General features: G+C 50.8%; 1 protein-coding gene and 1 long non-coding RNA gene across 2 annotated transcripts in view; one reads left to right on the forward strand and one right to left on the reverse strand.

Moving 5' to 3' along the window:
- FLT1 (fms related receptor tyrosine kinase 1) overlaps window positions 1–21,865 on the reverse strand; it is a 174,609-nt gene that overhangs the window by 33,875 nt on the left and 118,869 nt on the right. The window contains exons 15-17 of the mRNA XM_001925740.8: window positions 18,204–18,335; window positions 5,770–5,876; window positions 890–1,022 (exon numbers count right to left, since the gene is read on the reverse strand). Coding sequence (XP_001925775.6) covers window positions 890–1,022; window positions 5,770–5,876; window positions 18,204–18,335 — 372 coding nt within the window. The remainder of the gene's footprint in view (window positions 1–889; window positions 1,023–5,769; window positions 5,877–18,203; window positions 18,336–21,865) is intronic.
- Window positions 1–21,865, forward strand: part of LOC146398495 (uncharacterized) — a 112,023-nt gene that overhangs the window by 30,947 nt on the left and 59,211 nt on the right. The window lies entirely within an intron of this gene.

The raw sequence follows: 21,865 nt of genomic DNA on the forward strand, positions 1-21,865 counted from the left end.
CATCGTGAAGAGGTCCTTTTGTGGGTTAAGAACCTGACACAATGTCCACGAGGATTTGGCTTTATCCCTGGCCTCGCTCAGTGGGTTAAGGATCCGGCATTGTGGCTGTGGTGCAGGCCGGCAGCTGTAGCTCCAATTAGACCCCTAGCCTGGGAACCTCCATGTGCCGAAGGTGCAGCCCTAAAAAGATTTTTTTTAAATGTGCATCATGATGTCTGAGCTGGAGGACCGGGGCTCGGCTGAGGAAAGGCACACACACTGGCCTGGTGTTTATAGCATCTGTGCCACCTGGAAAACACCAGTCCTTGCTCTTCATAAATGAAGCATAAACAACCCCCAGGGCTTTCCTCTCTGTCTGGACATTTCAGACACCCAGGGACATGCAGAGTGTGCGCTCGGGAAATTCGTGCAGAAGGGGTTTGGATCCACTGCCTCGAAGAGCGCCGCCTCCTTCACCAGGTTCTTGGCTGAGCCGTGCCCTCTCCCCACCCTGAATTGTGTTCCAGGTCACTGATTTCTTAGCCTCAAAAGTGTCATTACAGAGTGCCAGGACCTGTAGGGCTCTGCAGGGCCAAGTCCCTCCCCTGGCCCTTCGCTCATCCACCTTTACATCCGGGCCCATCTCCCTCCCAGGGGGCAGACACCAGCACCTTTTCATCCAGCACTTATCATCTGCTGCGCAGCACAGGTGCCCGATACCTACTGAGAGAAGTCCCCTTGACCTGTCCTCTCGGCCTTCTAGAGACGTCTTTACCTCTGTGTCCACCTCCCTTGCTGGTTTGTGAGCAGCTGGAGGGTACAGTCCCAAGGCCAGTGCTCCTTTGCATCCCCTGAGCCTGGTGTTTTGCAGGCAGCCAGTGTTCAGTGGGAATCTGGGGCAAGTACTTACCCAGCTTCAGTCTCTCCCGGGCAAACTCCCACTTGCTGGCATCGTAAGGCAGCCGTTCGCACTGCTCATCCAGGGGGACTTCGTCTGGGTCCATGATAATTGACAGGTAGTCAGCTTTAATCTCAGACGAAGACTGAGAAATAGAGATCTCACAGTTATCAACAGGGAAACGACTTAGAACCCCCAGAGAGCCAATTTGAAACAGTGCTTGGCAACACCCGCGGCTCATTTGGTTTTTTGGGTTGAAACCGTGTGGTGTGGTTGGGGCCAGGAAGCGGAGCCCTCAGTGCGCACGTGTGCACGTCACACCTGAGCGTGCAGTTTCCATCAGACAACCCCTCACTGTCCCTACACGGCCTTTTGTGGTACCAGCTCAGCTGCCCATCTCAGACAAAACGCACTCGGATCCTCTAGAGACTTCAATTACCTGTTCTTAATTATCGTTTGATAGTCCTCTGAAAAATGCAAAGCATTTTTATAAAGTAATCCCAGACAATGGCGAAAGGTATCTTCCTGTGGCCGTTAGACACAAGCAGGAATATACATTACAAATGGGCCAACTGTGGGGTCTTGGTTGTGGCTTTTCTACATTTGCAAGCAAGGCCAGAAGTGGCAAAGAAACCCAGGACCCCTGGGACAACTGCAAGACACATTTCCTATGAAGCATTTCAATACTCCCAGAAGGCCTGGCCCCTTAGCTGCTGCCTCAAAAGACACTTGTGAGATGAGAAAAAGATTTACCTGGAGGAGTTGAGGAAAAAGTGCTCTGAGCTGAGCACTTAAATACTAAAAAGTCAGCACTTTTGCAAGAAGACTCTGAGGGAATCCACCAACATGTAGGCTACACCACTTCCTTGGTGACCAAAATTTTGTGAGTTGGATTTTATGGATTTATGTGGATTGGATTCTAACAAACTGCTCAGGTGGAATTTGAGCATTTACATTAAAATTCATGTAAAATGCAAACATTAAATATATTGCAAATTTATATGCACCATACCTTACTGTGACTCACAAGCAGGAAAAAGACAAAAATAGAAGAAAAAGGGGAAAAAATGTATAAAAAGGAAAAAAAAATACTGATTTATCTTCAGTAAGAAACAGTTGATCATTTCAAAGGCCAAGGGGTTAAGACTCAGACATAGCCGCAGCCCACGTTCATCTGGCCGCTGGCAGGATGTCAAATTAATAAGCTGGCATCTACCTCCCAGTGCTTGTGTTATCTTGGGAAGGCAAACGAAGGCCAGAAAATAGCCTTTACTTCAGATCAGATGCAGCTGGGTTTACGCTTACTATCGTGGATTCCCCTTCGTGGCTCATGCCCCATTAATGGTCATAAGCTGTAGAAGTGACCGCTTTTCTGCAGGCGGGACCGAGGGGAGGTCTGCTTGCCCGGAGAGGCGGGGTGTTGATGCCTCTTGCCTAGACCTGGGTCAACTCCGTTTAAAGTGAAGTCCCTTCCTTTCGGTGCGTCTCCCCAGCCAGGTTCAGTAGGGAAGGCGGACCTCGCTGTCGCCGCTGGATTTCGCCCCCGCCCACATTCTCCGGCCCTGACTCAGCCTGTTCGGGGCTGTCACAGCGCACCTCATCCATCACTCGCCATCTGTCTCTTTCTCACAGAAATTATCACTGAAACGTGTGACTGACAGCCCAAAGGCAGGGAGACGGCCCGGCCCCCAGAAAGGGTGGGAAACGGAGACAGATTCGGCGCAGGTTGGTGGCGAGCTGCGTTCTGCCAGTGGCTGGGCAGACACTCACGGGGTCCGTGCGGTTGCAGAGGAGGAGGAAGTCTTACCCCGGGGTGCGGGTGTTCGCCAGTGGGGCGGCCGGAGGAGGTTTGTGACTCAGCCTTTCAGTGGCCGCTGCAGCCCAGGCTGAGAGAGAATGTTCTCCAGCCTTCCAAGAGCCTGGGAGAGCTGAAGCCCAGCTGGGGCCAGCCTGGGGTCTGCAGGAGGGGCCTGGGGTGGGCAGTGGTGTTGATGGCGGTGTGGGAGTGGGCGACGGAGGGCTTCCCACATGGCACCTGCGGAATCTGTGGTTGTATCTCAGTAAAGCAGATGCAAGGAAACACTGATCAGAGCTTGAGGAAGGGCTCTGGGGCGAGTATGACAGCAGAATCCCGGCTGACAAGTGTTTATTCTTTCAGTTGCCATCTGCACCGAGCGGCTACTGGGTGCTTGGCCTGGGAGTTGTACAGCCGGGCCTGGGGAGCAGAGGCGCGGAGGCCGACGGCCCGTACTTGAGTTGAACCAGCCTGTAACCTCGGGCAGGTTGCTTAGCCTTTGTGAGCCTCGTCTCCTTATCCGTAAAACTGAGATAATAAGGGTACTTATTGCAAGGGCTGCTGTGTGACTTTCAAACGCAGTAGTGCGTGTAAAGCTGTTAGAAGGGCCGGGTGTAGAGTTAAGCAGGAATACATGTTAGTTATGACACCGGCCTATGCAGGGTGGGGGCAGAAAAACATAAAATACCATCCGTATCAATGAGGGCTTTGCCCCGTGGACGGAGAAGTCACCTGGAACTATTTTCTGCTGCTTTTTCCTCTGGTTCCCACAGCCAGTTTCTTCCCAAATTCTCTTAGTAAGACGGTCATTTCTTGCTCCCGACCTTTCTGATTGGCACTAAAGTTTCCAGCATTTTTAGAAATACACGGGACCTCTTCAGCATAGTCCCAGTTTGCCTTTCCAGTCTTATTTCCACCAGGCTCCTCTGTGCAAAGGATCCAGACTCCCTCCCTGAGCTGGGGAGCGGGCAGCTGTGCCGTAGGGGGCGGTGTGTTTTCCTGCTGCTTTCCTTCCAGCCGCAGCCTTTAAAGTCCGTCTCTCAACTGGGCTTTCTCTGAAGTTCTTCTCCCCCCTCCTGCTTTGAACTCCTGTCATCTCTGTACCTCCCTTGCGGATCTGGCAGGTCTTGCTTTTGTTAGACCTCTTTCCCTATATGATGGATCTCCCCTTTCAAAATGGCATTGTTTAACTTCTGCTTCCTTGGAAAGCAGTGGCCTTCGCTGTCATGTCTCCAAACCAGTGGCTCCATGGCACCAAAGCCTGGGTTGCACGTTCCGCGTGGGGGCTGGCTGCCGGCCGGGCCTCCCAGACCAGCCCTCTCAAGGACGGCTTCCTGATTTTGCATCACGAGGCTAAGGTCCAGCAACCTGGATTCAGAGCTCAGTTCTGGGAATTCCCTGGCAGCCGAATGAGTGGAGGATCCGGCATTGTCACTGCTGTGGCTCACGTTTGATCCCTGGCCCAGGCCCGGCCAGAAACAAAACCCAACCAACAAATTGAAACCGACCAGCTTAGTGACTGAGACAACTTACTTTACCTCTTCGAGCGTCAGTTTTCCTTTCTATAAAATGGGAATAATAATATATTTACATCTTCATGTGTTCTGAAGCATACACGGAGGGAGATATGCCAGAAAGGGTTTCCCACAAGACCTGGCACATTAATAAGGGAATAAATCTCTAGAAAGTCTCAAGTCTCCCTGAGACTTTCCAAATCCTGTTGACTTTATCTCCTCAGCATGGCTTGACTCTACTCATTTAGACCATCTTTTCTGCCGGGGACACCGCGAAGCCTTCTGCTGGGTTCCTGTCTCTTTAGTCCCAGCCCCGCCGCCGGGGTCCATCGTCCTCTCGCGCAGCAGCAGCAGCGGAAGTCGTCTTTTCAGACACAAATCGCTCGCACTTCCGCTCACCCCCGCCCTGCCCCCACCCCTCCAAGGCCCCCTCTTTCTTCCCGGACTCAGACGAAATCCCTTCCCAGCCACTGTGGACTTGCCCCTCCTTCCAGCCTCCCTCGTCCCCATCCCCGGTCTGTCTGTCCCCAGGGTGGCCCCTGCCGCGCCCCAGCTTCCCAGCTCTCCCTGCCTGCCGTTCCGTCAGCTGACTCTAGCGGCCACTTGACATGCGTCCACCTGATGGCTTCCAATCCATCAACTGGTTCCAGACCTCACGGTGGCGTTTGCCCAGTACTGTCACAGAGGGCCCTTCGGGGCCTGGCACTCTGCATGGAGCAGGCACACAGGAAGCACTCGAGGTGCGAATGAATGAATGAATGCCGGACTGGCTGTCGGCTCTTCCCCACCAGACTTCGGAGAAGCCGCTTGCGCTGCAGGCCTCATCTCTGATGTTCCAGACTCCACCCCGAACCCCCGAACCGCACTCTCTAGAGAACTTCACTGTGTCACGAGGCTCCCGCAGGGACCAGCAGGGCGTGTCTACAGGGAGGGGTCAGGGGTCAGTCTTGATCTTGCTCTTTCCTTTCTGCTGAGAAGCGGAGAGTGAGGTTAAGAAAACAGCGCCTCCCAGGTCTCAGGTCAAATGAAATTTAAAGGCTTTATTACATGTTTGTATATCAAGACAGTCCCTGGGAAATAGTCAGCTGGTCCTGGCTCTAGCTTTTCTTTTGAAGACCCCACATCATGGTGGAGAGACGTTTTGCTGTTTCATTTTCTCTGTGTTCACCGGGGAGAGAGAGGACGGGCTCATAGCTGCTGAGCACCTGCCCCGGACATCAGTGGGGGACCTGGCATGATGTTACTATACCTGGCACCTCTAGGCATTTTGGAATCCTAGGTAAAAAGGCACATAGAGGGAGTCCCGGTTGTGGTTCAATGGGTTAAGAACCTGACTAGGATCCATGAGGAAGTGGGTTCGATCCCTGGCCTCGCTCAGTGGGTTAAGGATCCGGTGTTGCCGTGAGCTGTGGTGTAGGCCACAGACATAGCTCGGATCTGGTGTTGCTGTGGCTGTGGTGTAGGCCGGTGGCTGCAGCTCCGCATCAACCTCCATGAGCCTTGGGTGAGGCCCGAAAAAGAAAAAAAGCCCAAAAAACCAAAAACAAAAAAGGAGCATAGAACTTCCCCTGAAATGTTCTTACCCTTTTCAGTTTTCGGATAAAGAGGGTTAGCAGGAGCCAGAAGAGGGTGGCAGCCACACAGGTACACGTCAGGGTGATCAGCTCCAGGCTGGACTTGTCCGAGGTTCCTGGAGAGAGAAGAACACCAAGAGGGCACTGAGTAACAGCTCGCTGTCCGGGGCCGCGGCTCCACAGCGGCCGGCCAGGTCCCCTGAATGGCTCGTCAGAGGCGGGCGCAGAATCTGCTTCCAGGTCGGGGAGGGTCTGTGCAATTGTCATTATAAACTCAGGTAAATGAAAAAGACTTCCAGAAGTTTTGCTGTTGAGTTTGCAAACGTTCTGATCCCAGAAACAGCGAATTAAAAATCAGAGGAGAAATTTAAAAAAAAACGGGAAAAGAAGGCAGGAACCAAAGCCCATTAAAGTGCTAAATCTGGACAATGTTAAATCTCTCTAATGGGTTTTAGAGGAAATTCTAAAGAAAAAGAAAAAAAAAAAAAGACATTAAAAAGTCTCCCCAGGGACTCCAAAATCCTTCAAAGTGGATTTTAAAAATAAAGCAAAAGCTCAAGGACTGTCCCGGTTGCCTGCTGGCTCCTTTTGGAACAGCCAGCACCTCCCCACCCAGTCCCGCAGCGGCTGGCATCTGGGCTGTTTCTGACTGTCTCAGCAGCCAGCCTGCGGGTCGGGATGAAGCAGAGTAAGTGCTGGAGACCCTCTTCCCATCACCTCTTTCTCAGAGATCAGAAGCCAAGCACTTCTGCTCCACGACCAGAAAGAAAAGACCCAAAGAATCAAGAGATGCCTCCAGAGAGGAAGCTCTTCGGGATTTGTAAAGGGACGCCCCGTGGGCCGGCCCAGGGTCCCCTGCTGATGGATTACAGGGGACTGTTTCCCAGGAGCCCTGAAGCAGTGCCCTTGCCCTCTAACTTTGATAAAAAGGAGACAGGCTGAGTATTAAGTTAGGCCAAGATCAAGTGCCCCTTCTTCTGTTTAGAAATGCTACTGCGGAAGGTGATGTTTCTTTATTGAGCACCTATTATGTGCCAGGTCCTCACGACTGCCCTTGAAGCTGGGGGCAAGAATCCCCCCATTTTGTGGGTTGAGAGAGAACTTGTCTCATCTGGTGGGCGGTGCTTCAGCACAGTGAAGACGATGGAGCTCCCCTGCAGGCACGGAGAGAGGAAGTCAGACGAGGGCAAGCTGTCACCCTCCACCAGCTCACTCACAGCCTCCCCCGGAGGCTTAAGGCAAATGCAAAGAAACTAGGTGCAAAGACTTTGGAGGGTGAGGGAGAAGTGACACTTGACATGGATTTTGACCTGCAGTGGTGAAGGCAGGGGAGGGCTTTATGGGGCCAGGCAACAGTGGGAGAAAGACCCAGAACTGGGAAATGATGGGGCACTGACAGCAGTGCCATGCAAGACACAGGACAGGACCAGACCCCGGAGAGTTCTTCACATCCCTGTGAAGGCTTTCGGCTAAATGCCGTGGGCAGCTGGTGCCAATGAAGCTTCTTTGCCCAGAACAGCGGCAAATACCCAAGCCAGAGACCTGGGCCTCTTCCCTCTTAGCTGTTCGTATACCTCCTGTGCACCATCGTCCCTGCCATGGCTGATCTTTTCGTCCAGAGGGGAATCTGGCGTTTTATCTCTTTGCAGCCCACCACCAAGTCCCGTTTACCCTCCTTTCATGGCTCATGAAATTCTCACCTCTCGCCCTACTGCTCAGTCAAGGACCCCTCAGTCCCCACCTGAATGAGCTTCCTAACCAGCCTTGAGTCCCTCCTCCACTCTAGCCCGAGTGATCCCGCCAAACCGCAGATTCCACCCCATGACTCTACCACCATCCCATCACTGTCAGGATAAAACCCCAAACCCTTAGTTCCTGTGCCCGACCTTGGCTGTTTCTTCAGCCTCATTGCCTGCCGTGGTCCCTTTGTTCCAGTCACTTCAATGTACCTGAGGTTCTGTAAACATACCAGCTCTTCTGCACCTCGAAGCTTTGGCCTTCACTCTTTCCCTGCCAGGATGTAAGCTCCTGTGAGGCAGAGGCCACAGCTATTCATCTTTCTCTCTCCACTCACCAGGTTGGGTGAATTAGTGGAGAAGTCATATTGCTTGGTCTCCAGAGTTTCATGAAGCTTTCAAAGGGTTCAGGGCCAAATTCCTGCTCATGTACATTCGTCCAATAAATAGATGGAGCATCACCATGTCCCAGGCTCTGTTCTGGGTGATGGTACATAGTGGCCAGTGAAAGGGCACAGTGTTCACTGATGAACTGGTGAGTGTGTCCAAAGCTCTCAGTGAAGCAGCAGAAAATAGTCTCCTCATCGTTCTCTCGTGTGAGAGTGCCTGGCACATAGTAGGTAGGCATCCGGAAAGTGTTGGCAGGTTGAGTGAATGAATTTGCCTTCATTTGCTGCCTTGGCTGCTCATGGTTACTTTTCCCTGAGCCTCATGAGATTGGTTGAAAAGTATGACCATCTTTTCTCTCAGCAAGTGTCCTCTTGATGGGAACTATGTAAGTGCAAGTTTGGATTTCAGCTGTCTTGCTGTCTTCAGATGTGCGTGTGCGCCCATACACACACATACACTTTTTTCCTTGTGCTGCAAATAAGTTTTATGGAACCCAAAACTGACTAGGACTCTGTGCACAGTGGCTTTTGGCTGCTGGAGATGCCGAGAGCATCTTAAGACTCGCCACTGCCTACATAAAACCTCCGCAGATGCCTCCTGCACGGAACACCCTGGGAGAGGCCCCCTCCCATTGTGGGAACGTTCCCACTGCATTCCCCAGGGCAGGAAGTTGACCCCCAAAGTAATTCCACAGCCCTTACTCAGGCAGCATTCCTTTCAGTGGGACCAAATGTGTTTGTGTGCACTTAGGCCTGTAAGGAGTCAGCTCATTAAAAACATCTTCCAGCTGGGTATTTGTTAGAAGGGAAAGATCTATGCACTGTTCTACTACCGTCAAAGGAAAACTAAACTCATTTTATAAGACATAGTATCTAGGTGCTACCTCTGTCTCACATGATAACTTGCTCTGTCTCTTTGGATAGTCTTCTGCTGTAGATTAAAGGCTGCAGCATCTCGTCCCATCCAGCACACAGATGTTTTCTTAGAAGTCAAGCATCCACCTGCTGGTCTCCTTCCTAGACCCAGCTTTAGCTCGCTGGTGTCAGCCGATGAACGCAGTGCGTGGACCAGCCCAGCTGCACGGGGCAGAGGAAGGAGACGGGCACCTGCATGGTTTCACACGGGCTACCGTCAAGAAGGTGGCTGTTGTGGAGAGTTGGGGTGCTTGTACCTTGAATTGTAGACTGCTGGCCTTGTCACCCAGGGCGTTCTGTGTCAGTGACCCATCTGGGCTTCATACTTTCCCTCCTGGGAAAGGAAGGGCTGGTTTCCAAGTGGTCTGCCTGTCTAGAGCCTGTGCAGCTGGGCCATCCTGCCCTGAGCCTGACGGCGACGGCAGCTCTGTCTGCTCAGAGCCAGGCGATGGTGCATCAGCATTGCAGCAGCCCTGACACATGGAGCTGTGTGGCTCCAGGCTGGCAAATCCACACGCCTCAGAGTGAGGCAGCTTGGCTCCCGAGGTGTGACTGGGTGATAGGGGACCCCCCCACCAGGCAAGCAAAAGACCAGGGTCCCTGGTCCCAGGTCCCACCTTGACTTCAGAGACCAAATGCAAGTTTCATCAAGGCAGGAGGGCTTTATGTGACCTTAGAAGCACCTGGGTCTGAGACTAGGACCCTGGGCCCCAGCTTCCTTATGCTTAAAACGTGGAGGTGACAACAGCACCCAGCCCTCAGGGGAGATGATAAAACTGGTGTGAGCTGTTACTCTGAAGCTTCTCTCCTCCCCTCCCCTTTTGTTCTTTCTCTCCTTGTTCCTTTTTGGATTTCAAGTGCAAGGTAATTTTTTTTTCATCCAAACATATTGCATATATCAGTTTGTCTTTTCCCTCTAAAACCAATCAGACTTTGACCCAAGTAACGATCATTTTCTGCAAACAGCTGCATTGCATCCCCCGAGAAATTTGCCAGACACTGCAGCGTGGCTTAGGAGTTAGCCTCTGATGCCTTCACTGTCTTAATTTGATGTAACTTTACGTGGGCTTATTGCCCATTAAGCTATTAAGACATCAAGAGAAGGGGGGTGTTTCTTATTCATTTTGCATTTCAAGCACTGGCCGAGTGGAAGTCTCAACAAATATTTACATATGCATGAAAAGAAAATTAATCAGTACCTCTAGACCTGGCTCCCCCCATGAGCCATTCCAGCAGTGCCACCTCCTTTGATCTGAAATCCAGGAATCAGGGGAGTTTCCACTGTGGCTCAGTGGTAACAAACCCAGCTAGTATCCATGAGGATGCAGGTTTGATCCCCTAGCCTGGGAACTTCCATATGCCGTAGGTGTGGCCCTAAAAAGCAAATAAATAAATAAAATCCAGGGATCAGTAATCCAGTGTATCTTGTTACATAATTTCTCTAAGGCTTATTGGATATTAAAATTGGCCTTCATACTATTTATGGAGCTTTTTAGGAATCTGCAAAGTTCTGTGTGCACACACTAACTTGGAACATCTTAAGGGCAGTGATGGATGGACATACTGTATTCGGATTAAATTTAAGGTACATTTTAAGAGTAATTTAGGTAAAGATATTTAATATTGCTATTCTATCAGCTCTGTAATACTTTTTTTTTTTTTTTTGGTCTTCTGTCATTTTTTTTAGGGCCGCACCTGCGGCATGTGGAGATTCCCAGGCTAGGGGTCCAATCGGAGCTGCAGCCTCTGGCCTACACCATAGCCACAGCCACGCCAGATCCGAGCCATGTCTGCGACCTACACCACAGCTCACGGCAATACTGGATCATCACTGAGCGAGGCCAGGGATTGAACCTGCAACCTCATGGTTCCAAGTCGGGTTCCTTTCCGCTGCGGCAAAATGGGAACTCCTCTGTTAACACATTTTTATCACAGCAAGTTAAACCCTTAGGTCAAATAGGAGTTTTGTGGTTTGGAATGCCATGTGTGTAAATTCCTAGGTCTCGGAAAACTATAATACAGAACGTTTTGTTGAAATGGAATTTGGTTTGTCATATTAACAAACAGATATGTTAGCTAATGTTTAAGACATTTGTATCATATGCCAGGTACTGTTTTGAATGTGTTAATTAATCCTTGCCACGACCCTATAAAGTTGCTACACCCCTGTTCAGGTTTGCAGGTGAGCAACCTGAAGCACCAGGGGGTGGCTCATCTGCCCAAGGCTGCACAGCTCCCGAGCAGGGACCCACTGGCTTTGCAGTGGGGCCTCTTCCCCTCCAGGAGCTGAGAGGCCGGAGAGCAGACTGAGTCAACAGGCGTCCACGTCTCAGCGCTGCCCCTTCCTAGCTGTGACCCTGGACAGAGCCCTAACCTGCTCGGTGCCTCAGATTCTCCCTTGTAAGCAGGAAAAACGCCTCACGGGGCTGTTGCAAAAGTGAAGGAGGCTCATGCATGTTATGCACTTAAAATGGGACACCACACGGCCAACAAGCATGAGAGGTTATAACCGAATTCCGTCACCATTTTTTGAATTCTTGATCGAGGCCAGCTTGATGTCACTGTTTAGGTTCAAGCACAAAGGCACGCACACCCCAGCCCTCCCGTGTGAAACGAGGGAGCTGCCAGTTCCTCTCTGTCGCTCTCTGTTCTGTCCCTGGGAAACCCCTGAGAGGAGCCACAGCAGCCTCCCGCATGGTCACGTGAACTGGTCTGTCGTGTCCTTCCCAGAGGCAGGACGGCCACGGGAGGGAGCGGGCAGGCTTCGGGAAGAGAGGAGGGAGGGAGTGCAGAGGACGGGCGGCTCAGGAGGGCAGGGCGGAAACTGAGCGTGGCCGGCGGGGGATGAAAAGGAGAGGCTGGGTACCTGGGGCGCGTCTGTTTTGAGCTTTTCCTATTCTTTACTCCTGGAATCTTAGTAAAGAGCATAGTGTATCCTTCCTGCCGAGTGAGTCCTTTCCTGAAACGTGCGATCACTGTGGCACAAAATGTATTTATTTATTTATTTAGTCTTTTTAGGGCCGAACTCGCGGCATATGGAGCTTCCCAGGCTAGGGGCCGAATCGGAGCTACAGCTGCCAGCCTACACCACAGCCACAGCAACGCCAGATCCGAGGTGCATCTTCGACCTGCACCACAGCTCACGGCAACACTGGATCCTTAACCCACTGAGCCAGGCCAGGGATTGAACCTGGCACCTCATGGTTCCTGGTTGGCTTCGTTTCCACTGTGCCATAAAAGGAACTCCACCATGGGGCACAAAATTGAGAAAGCACACCCACTGCGTCATTTCAAGTATTCAGACTCTCCTGTGCTTTTCATGATTTTTGAATCCATCAATCATCCTCAAAAGAATCTTAAAAATGGTAGCTATTCTTCAAGTTGTTTTCTCCTGTATAATTAAAAATGCTAAGGAGTTCCCGGTGGCCTAGTGGTTAAGGATTTGGTGTTGTCACTGCTGTGACTCGGGTTCAACCCCTGGCCCAGGAGCTTCTGTATGCTGCCAGTGTAGGAAAAAAAAAAATGCTATTGAAATGGTATGTCCATAGCAAAGCCTAAATCTGTATTTATTACGTATATTGTAGTTATTACTTAAAATGAACTGTTCTTTATCATCATTATTATAAGCTCTAGGATGAAAATGTTCCCTGCAAGCATTGTAACAGTTCTGTTGAGCTACAGAGTACCCTGTTAATTTCAGAAATTCTTGTAGCTTGTAACAGTTTCGCTGTTGTCGCTTTTAATATTAGAACTTCCCTTTGAGTGGTCCACGTGTGCTCCTGGGCAGTCCAAACCAAACAAGACCTGTGATTATTTAAAGAAGCTACTTTGACTCTCCAGTCCCCTCATCCTTTTCAGATACAAAAATAACACATTGTTTTATCTATGAGTATAAGAATCCTTTTTCAAAGGAAATAAAAAGAGCAGACAGTTTCCTTCCTGGCTAATTCATGAACCTCTTTCAATTGGTTAAACATAGCCACAGACACAACTTATTTGCCTGCTTTCATTTCCTAAGCTCAACCTCACCAGATAGATCCGTTGAAGGGCTATACTGCATATATTAGGAAATCAAGCCCGAAGCTTGATTCACCTAGTTCACAGCCATCGGAGTGAGAAGAATGATTGAGACTCCAGAAGCAAGAATCCCATGTCAGGGATGAAGTCACTAGGCAGGTATTGCATTCAGCTGATCTGAACAACATCCAAGGACCAAATTTTTATTCAGTGAGCCCAGAGCACTTCTGAAGCTCAAGATCCTGCATCTGATTTGTGAGATCCACATAATACCAACTTTCAAAAATTCCTCTTACTCAAAATTATATCCTTAAAAGGAGCTCAAACCTGCCTTCTTGAAACTGCACCATCACCTCCCTTCCTTGATTCCTGTTACATTTTCTGGTCTGTCGAAGAATGAGGCCAGTGTCCCTTCTGTCTGAAAGCTCCTTAAATATTTGAAGGAAATATGTCACTCTCAAGGTGACTCCTTTTTAGACTAGACACCCTCACTTCCTGGCTCTGCTCTGTCACTACCGGATAAGGCACCGAACTCATGTGTTTATGCGTCTCTTAGAAGTGGGTACACATATTTCAAGTGTGGTTTGATGGTGGCTGATCAGATCATTTATCAGCTAACCACACTCTTTCAGCCGAGAGGCTGGATACAGTCATCGCTCTGACAGAAAAAAAAATTTACAAAGAGAGGAAAGAAGAAGGCAGAAAACCTATAAAGCAGACCCAACTCAAAAAGCATGGTTATTGGCGGCAGTAAGGGGTACAAAGAAGGAGCCACGTGTATAGTGCCTGCAGCTGCCTTGCAAATGATACCACTCCTCCAAGTGATGAAGACGAATACCCGCAAGTACAAAGAGGTCATGAACCAAAAGTACCAGTTCCTCAGAAAAGTCAATGGACGAGCCAAGAGGAAGTGTTTACAATTATTTAGACTTTGTTATTGCCGAGGGAGCTATCGAGTAGGAGGTCCAAAGCTGCCCCATAACCCACTGTCGTCGTCTTTTTTTTTTTTGGCTGTGCTCATGTCACACAGAAGTCCCCAGGCCAGGGATCGAAAACTTGTGCCATAGCAGCAACCTGAGCTGCTGCAGTGCCAGTGCCAGATCCTTAGCCCTCTGTGCCACAAGGGAACTCCTCACTGCCTTCTTTCCTGCCTCATTCACTCTGCAACGCCCTGCAAGACCTCCTCCAGAAGTCAAGTCACTATCCATATCATTTCTTGCCTCTATGAAGTTCTTTAATCCTTACTAGCGGCAGTGTGTAGTCTATTTTATACAAACTAGTGTTTTTTTTTGTTTTTGTTTTTTTATTTGTTTTTTTTTTTTATTTTACCCGTAGAAGGAGCTCAAAATGTTTATGGATCAGATTCTAATTGTTTTATGTTTCCCTTAATCTCCTTCCAACTAGGTTTTCAGAGCACATGGAGGTTAGGATTTTGACTTACATGCCCATAACCTGCATAGTCCAGGGCGGGTAAATGAGTTGCTGAGTTAACAACTAGTTTAATTTGGCTTCTCTCTATTGTCCTAAATAATAATAATATGTTGATGTATTTCTCTCTCTCTCTCTCTTTTTTTTTTTTTTTTTTTTTTGGACTTTCAGTCCAACAAACATTCATCAAGTGCTCTGGGGTAGAAAAATGAATGCTACACCACGATGGGCATTGCATTAAAAGTCCATGGCAAGTTTGAGGGCACACGGGAAAACGAGGGTGAGACAGGAGGTCATGTGTAGAGAAAGTGACATGAGAGCAAAACTGAATTTTAAAAGATGAGTAGGATCAAATATATCAAATAGGTAAACAGCAAGAGCACAGGGAACTAGTCTCTGTATCTTGTAATAATGTATCATAGAAAAGAATCTGAAAACAAATGTATATAAAAACAGTATCGCTTTCGTGTACAATGTTGTAAATTAACTATGCTTCAATTTAAAGGGATAAAATAAAATTAAAGAAAAAAAGATGAGTAGGCTTGTCCAGGGGAGAGCAAGTTGGGAAGGAGGGTTGTTCAGCCACAAGGAAAATGATGGTCAGGGCAGAAGATGGGGTTGTGGGGACAGGGCATGGCGTGGACAGGGAGTTACAAGTAGTTTAGTCCAGCCGGGGGGCTGGGGTGTGGGGAGGGACAAGGCTGGTGGCTCATGTGGAGGACACTGTGCTTGGATAAGGAACCACTGCAAGATTTGGAGCACTGGGTCAAAGATGAGTCATTCCCAAGATGACTCTAGACTTTGGGGTGGATTAGAGGAGGCGAGAGGAGGAGCAGGTGGGCTGTCAGCGAGGCTAAAGGATGATGTCAGGAGATGACGGGGTCAGCACACCTGCAACGGCTGCTGCTATGGGAAGTTCCAGGGAAAATTCTCTCTCCTTTCCTTTTTTTTTTTTTCCAGCCACACCTGTGGGATATGGAGGTTCCCAGGCTAGGGGTCAAATCAGAGCTGCACCTGCCAGCCTACACCACAGCCACAGCAACACTGGATCCAAGTAGCATCTGTGACCTACCCCACAGCTCACGGCAACGCCAGATCCTTAACCCACTGAGCGAGGCCAGGGATGGATCCCGCGTCCTCACGGAGACTGTCAGGTCCTTAACCCACTGAACCACAGTGGGAACGTCTCGCTCCCCTTTCCTCGAGAGCAAACGCTCCAGGCTGTTAGAAACTCGGGAAATGATCAGTGACAGCAGGGTTCGTAATGTTGGCTGACTTTGGGGACAAGCATAGCATTTCGGGAGGAGGAATCCATGGAGGCGTCTAGAAGCGGGAGAGAGAACCCCAAACCACAGGGGGACTGGAAGGGTCTAGAAGCGCAGTTTATGCCAAGACCTCGCAGACCAGATCCTGGGGTGCTTCAGGAGGAAGGGTGGGAACTCGGCAGACTGAAGACATGGACTCGAGTCTGCCTCACCACGTGTTCCTGGGCAGAATGTGGGTCGGTAATTTCACCTCTCTGAGTCTCCATCTCCCCATCTGGAGACTGAAGACACGACTCCTTACCCTTCCGGATTCTCATGAGGTTGCGGGGAGTCCGTGTAAGCGTCTAGCCCAGAGCCCATACATAAAGGTGAATAAATACGGTCTCCTGCGAAGCGCTGGGCGTGGGGTGGGTTGCAGAGAACGGAGACTTGCCAAAGCGCGGGCGGACCCAGTTCCTGCTCCCAAAGAATTCACTAGGAAAGAGAAGCCTATCATTGCCTACATAATAATGAAAAGAAGAGGAGTTCCCTGGTGATGTAGCAGGTTAAAGATCTAGTGTTGTCACTGCAGTGGCTTGGGTCGCTGCTGTGGCGCAGGTTTGATCCCTGGCCTGGGAACTTCCCTATGCCCACAGGCTCTGCCAGGAAAGAAAAAAGAAGAAGAAAGTAAGTATGGACTAAAGAGCCAAGAAAGATGGTGTGGAGAGCAGAGAAGAGGATGCGCCTCTGACTTAGCTCCCACCCTGAAGTTCCCTGCAGCATCAAAAGCATCTATAGAGAGTGAGGAGGATTCGGCTGAAACAGGGACGGGGCCTGGACCCAAGGCTGCGTGGACATCGTGAGCCAAAGCCGCCCTTAGCGTTCTGGGGTGAGTGGGGCTGACCGATGGCCAAAGTATGGGCCCCCCTCCAGCCTGGGAGGCCCCACAGTGGCCCTGCTCTGGCCATGGACAGCAGCAGGCTAACAGCCGGGCTGCCAGAGAGGAGGCTTATGGCAAATAGAGGGGGGCGGTCGTGCCCAGTTGTCGGAAGAAACTCGCAGATGTCATAAAGCGGTGTGGCTTCTAGGGCACACAGATCAGCCTGGGGGAAAAGGGGAAGGGACAGGAGGGGGCCACCTGCACACTTGCACCAAAGTCTTGGCTTCAGGCAAGGGCTTCTCCCCAGCCATCAGGCGCCAGCCACTGCTGACCCGCATCCCCTGGTAGAGAAGGTGGCTCAGCTGGAGGGCGTCGAGGCAGATGGTCCCAGGTTCTCCCAGGTCTGCTGGAAGCTGGCAATGGGATTTAGGTCTGTCATCCCACCCTCTCCGGGGTTTCACGGTGACCGTCACACAGGATGACGTGGGGGCTGAGCATCAGGGAGGCCTCCTGCTCTCTGCCCGCCCCCCTCCCTGTCTCGGATCCCCGGCCCCCCTCGCCTGACGCTGCTACTCCCCGAGGGCCTGGTCTGGAGTCCCTGTTAGCAGGTAAAGGAACGATCCTTTGAGGAAGGAGGTGTTAGAGATGCACACTTAATAAACCGTTTTCTCCACTTGGAAGCAGAAGAGTCAAAAGAATACTTTAAAACAAGGGTTATTTGGGGGACAGGACCATTCCTGAAAGGATGTGGCAAATGCGACCCTCAAATTTTCCTGAAAGTAGAAATTTGTGGTAGTTTCAGGTTTTTCAAGAGACCCTCTAAAATAATTTCCTTGCAAAACAGTGGGAATGGTCTGTTTTCAGGGACTCTGAGTGGAGTTCCCTGGTAGACTAGCAATTAGGAATCTGGCATTGCCACTGCTGTGGTGGGTTCGATCCCTGGTCCGGGAATTTCCGCATGCAGCCGGCATGGCCCAAAAATAAACAAACAAACAAAAGTGATGTGGGGAAAAAAAGCGTGAAGGGATCTGAATTCTCACAGGCACTGTCTCTAGGCAGCGTAGTTCCCAGGGCAGAGCAACTGCCTTCTCCCGTGGTTCCTCCTTGGGAAATTCCTACGGCTTCTGAGGTCTACTGGGGAGCATTTGCAAAGAGGCCCCTGTCTTTTTTCCCTATAAAACCGCAGCGTGTGGAGCTGTTTATATCCACGAGGTGCCAATTTGAAGACTTTATGGTGCGGTAAATGTTATGTTTGGGGATGTTTCTTGGCCCCGGAGAGCTGCAGTTGAGGTCTCATCTACTTTCTAAATGGAAGCCACATGGCCAGGGCCCAGGGCCGGGTTAGGCCTCTGGATTCTGCTGTTCAGCAAACTGTCTGAGGAAGCACTTGGAATGTTTTTCTGAAATGTGGTCTGTTGATGATGCGCGGCTTTTCGCTGATAATATTTTGTGGTCTCCTTCGTGTTAAAAGCCGGCTTCTGAAAACACTGGGGAAAAGACTGGCAAAGGAAAAAGAATGCAGATTCTCCAGGCTGTGGGTGTTGCTAGGAATTCTTTCTCACAGGTGTGGCCGCCCTGGGCCCTCTCCCTCTGGGGGTCCGTGTCACCGCGCGGGCGGCAGCTGGCCCTCCTCCGTCCCGGGAACTCCTCCTCTGCGGACACTGTGTTCCAAAGCCGGCCAGACAGTGTCCTCACCTTGGGCCCAGCCGGGAGGGAGCGGGAGGGGAGAGGGAGGCCAGAGAAGCCAGCAGCCGGGGGACCGCGCGGCGGGAAGTTAAACAAACAGGGAAATAGGTGTCTGAGCGGTTTCTCGTGCTCTCGAGCCGCTGTTTACCTTGCACGGTGAGGTATGCCGAGCTCTCCGCGGACCCCTTCTGGTTGGTGGCTCTGCAGTGATAGACGCCTTCATCCTCTTCCGTGACTCTTTCAATAAACAGCGTGCTGCTTCCTGGCCCTAAAATAATGCCTGGGGCGCGAGAGATGTTTAGATTAGTGAGCCTGGATGACAAACAAAAACAGCCGCTTCTGTAACACCAGCCTCTTCCTATCATTATGCCTGCAGACAAGGACATCCGAGCCCTGTCTCACCTGGGCCAGGGCTTTGCAAAGGCACCTTCCACACCGAGGCGGAGCTCTGAGCCCCAGCCGCTGGCCGTGCGCAAGGGCAGCGATGCAGAGAGCAGCCGTCTAGTAACAGTAACCAGCACTTGCCCAGAGCCTGTCGTGTGCCGGGTGCTGTGACACAGGATGTGGCCCCTGTCCTGACACCCTGTAAGGTGTTTTGTTTCCATCTTACACACGGGGACACTGAGACTCGGTGGGGTTAAGGAACTCCCCTGAGAGCGTGCAGTTGGACGGAAAGCACGCTGGTGGCACAGGGTCAGAGCAGTGCTGTCTTGCTGGTCACAGTGCTAAGGAGCTTGGGCTGTGGTTTTTTCACTTTTGGCTGCACCTGTGGCATATGGAAGTTCCCAGGCCAGGGACCCACGCCACAGCTGCAGCAACACCAGATCCTTAACCCATGGCACTGGGCTGGGGATTGAACCCATGCCCCAGCCATGACCTGAGCTGCTGTAGCGCCAATGCTGGATCCTTAACCCGCCATGCCCCAAGGGAACTCCTCCTTCACCTAAGTTTCTTAAGTGTCTGTCTTAAGATGAAAATGAAAGCAGCTCCTACTCAATCAAGGGGAAAGTGAATAGCAAGTGCCCAGCACATAATAGGTGCTCAGCAAATACAGGTTTAAGAATTGCCATGGAGCCAGCATGAGGGCACCTGGCTTCAATGCCAAGCTCCCCCAGTGCGTGACTCAGTAAGGGTTTGGTTTCAAGGCTGGTGGTTCGAAGAGCTGGGGGAGTGGCGGCACCTCTCCCGTGCGGAGCAGGCTTGAGGGAGAAAAGTCACACGTTCTGTTCTGTTCGGCAAGGGGCCCGAGATGCATCCCAGAGGAGATCTGGCCGGGGGCTCAGAGAGGAGGTCAGGATTAGAGCCGGCTAAACGGCACCCACAGCCGGGAGGCACGTCGAGCCGCAGGACAGAAACAAAGCTCACGGGCAGTGAGTCGGGAGAGTGGCGACAGCAGGTCTGAAGGCCAAGCCCTGCGCCCTTGGAGGAGGAGGAGGAAGCAGCAGAGACAGGGATGGGGTGGCCTGGGAGGTTGCAAGGAAACCAGGAGAGGGTGACTCGGAGGTCCCAGGACAGAGCTCACAGTGGGAGGAAAGTGGTCAGCTACGTCCCGTGTAGCTGAGACACCATGGACAAGGGATTTATTTGACCGTGAGCCATTTTGGTGACATCCAGGAGCAGACGCAGGGTCACTGTCACGCAGAGAGCAGGAGGTGACGGAGGAGAGGTGGTTAGGAGTTCCTTTCTGGGAGGAAGCTGCAGACCAACACAAGGTCAAGGATGCATTCTCTTCTGAAATGTGACATTTTACAGCATGTCTGTGTGCACCTAGGAAGACAGTGGCAGAGGGACAGAAAGACACTGAGCAGAAAGAAGAGAGAGGGAGCGGGTTGGGTGGGAGGGAGCGAGACAGAGCGAGCGAGCAAAAGGAGCCGTGTCAGAAGGAGATTCCTGACGAGGTGAGAGAGGACGGAATTCGGTGGCCACACCGGCCTGGGCCAGGAGGAGTGACAGCTAATCGTTTTAACAGGAAGGACGGCAGAGCGTAAAGGGATGGAGGACGGGACAATTCACTGGTACGTTTCCTCAATCAATAAGAGGCACTCATCTCTTGTAACTGAGGAAGAGGAAAGAATTCTGGAGGTTTGGAGGGAGACAAGAAGGTGCGAAATAGTGCACTTGGTCTCGAGAGAAAGAAAACCAATTTAGTAGTGAAATGCTCTAAGATTTCTCCTAATGATTATACAACTTTAAATGCTGACACCCCCCCCCCCAGTATCACAGCATAAGTACTGCCTCATGTGCTCACATGCTTTTATTGTTTTAATTTTTTTGCTTTTTATTTTAGGGCTGCACCCACAGCATATGAAAGTTCCCAGGCTAGGGGTAGAATCTGAGCTGTAGCCACTGGCCTACACCACAGCTACAGCAACGCCAGATCCAAGCTGCGTCTTCGACCTACACCACAGCTCAGGGCAATGCTGGATCCTTAACCCACTGAGCGAGGCCAGGCCTCAAACCTGCAACCTCATGGTTCCTAGTTGGATGCGTTTCTGCTGCGCCACGACGCGAACTCCCACATGCTTTTAATATAACCATTCATTACATGCTTGTACCCTATGGATGGTACTCGATTCTCTCATTGCTCCTGACTCTACATAACAGTGCAATTACATCTTCAGGCATAAAGATTTTTCTGCATTTCAGATTATGTCTTTAGGATAGATTTCCAGAAACAGATATTAGCTCACAAGGTCACAAGCTCTTGATACATACAATCAAACTGCCTTCTAAAAAGGTAATTTTTTTAAGGCCACGGCACATGGAAGTTCCCAGTCCAGAGACTGACCTATGCTGCTGCTACGGCAATACCGGGACCTTTAACCACTGGGCTGGGCCAGGGGGCCAACTCACACCCCTGCAGCGACCTGAGCCCCTGCAGTTGGATTCTTAACCCATTGTGCCACAGCGGGAACTCCTCAGCGAACCCTTTTTACCAGCAGAAGAGATGATGCTATCATTCTCCTGCTAGGAATAGCAGTAGCATCTAAAACAGTACAAACCACAAAAGCTGCTGGTTGGATGGATAAAAACTGTTGTTGTTTTAATGTGTACTCTGGGGGAACATTCTTGTCCTGGGTCTGCTAGCCATTTTTAGTTTCAGTGCACCCGCTGTGAGTGGTGGACTGGCAAAGGTAAGTTCAGATTAAGTAAGGGGAGCTTTGAAATCCTGGCTGAGGAGTCTCCACTCAGTGGAGAAGGAAAGAGAGGGTCGCAGAGATTTCTGAGGGCAATGACATAATGAAAGCTGGGTTGAAGGAAGTTTAGTCTAGCAGGAGAGCTGGCAGGATGGACTGGAATGAGGCAAACGTGGTATCTGGAAGTCCGGCTCCCCAGCTGCAATCCGGGCAGGGAACGAGGAGGCTCCAGGTCTGGGCGGTGGGAAAGGAAGTGGAGGGGAAGAAATGGAAACGGATACTTTGTGGAAACAACCTCCAAGAATTGGTGGTTTATTGGATCCTGGAATAGAGATGAGTTCAGATGGTTCCGGGAAACCATGAGAGCACGCCCCTGGAACTTCGGCTAAATCACTTAATCCCTTCGGGGTCCTTTCCCCATCTGGTAAAACACAAACCAAAACAAAAATCCCCCTGCCCCATCCTGATTTACCGATTTCATAGTTTGGCTTCAAAGGTCAACAGCAATAATTTCAGTGAAAGCTTGGAAGCTTTGAGAAATGAGAGACAGCTCAGACACGGTGAGAGCTGATGGTAAAAGCCTGGCTGGGTAGTGGGGGGGGCAGCGACCATTTAGAAGAGCGGCTCCCGCATCCCCCCACCCAGACCTGAACCTCAGTCAAGTTTCTATCGC

The sequence above is a fragment of the Sus scrofa genome, chromosome 11 (genome assembly GCF_054392235.1).
Source record: "Sus scrofa isolate SSC_HxYL_T2T_F1_AM1 chromosome 11, Sscrofa_HxYL_maternal_Yorkshire_Landrace_v2.0, whole genome shotgun sequence".
NCBI lineage: Eukaryota > Metazoa > Chordata > Mammalia > Artiodactyla > Suidae > Sus > Sus scrofa.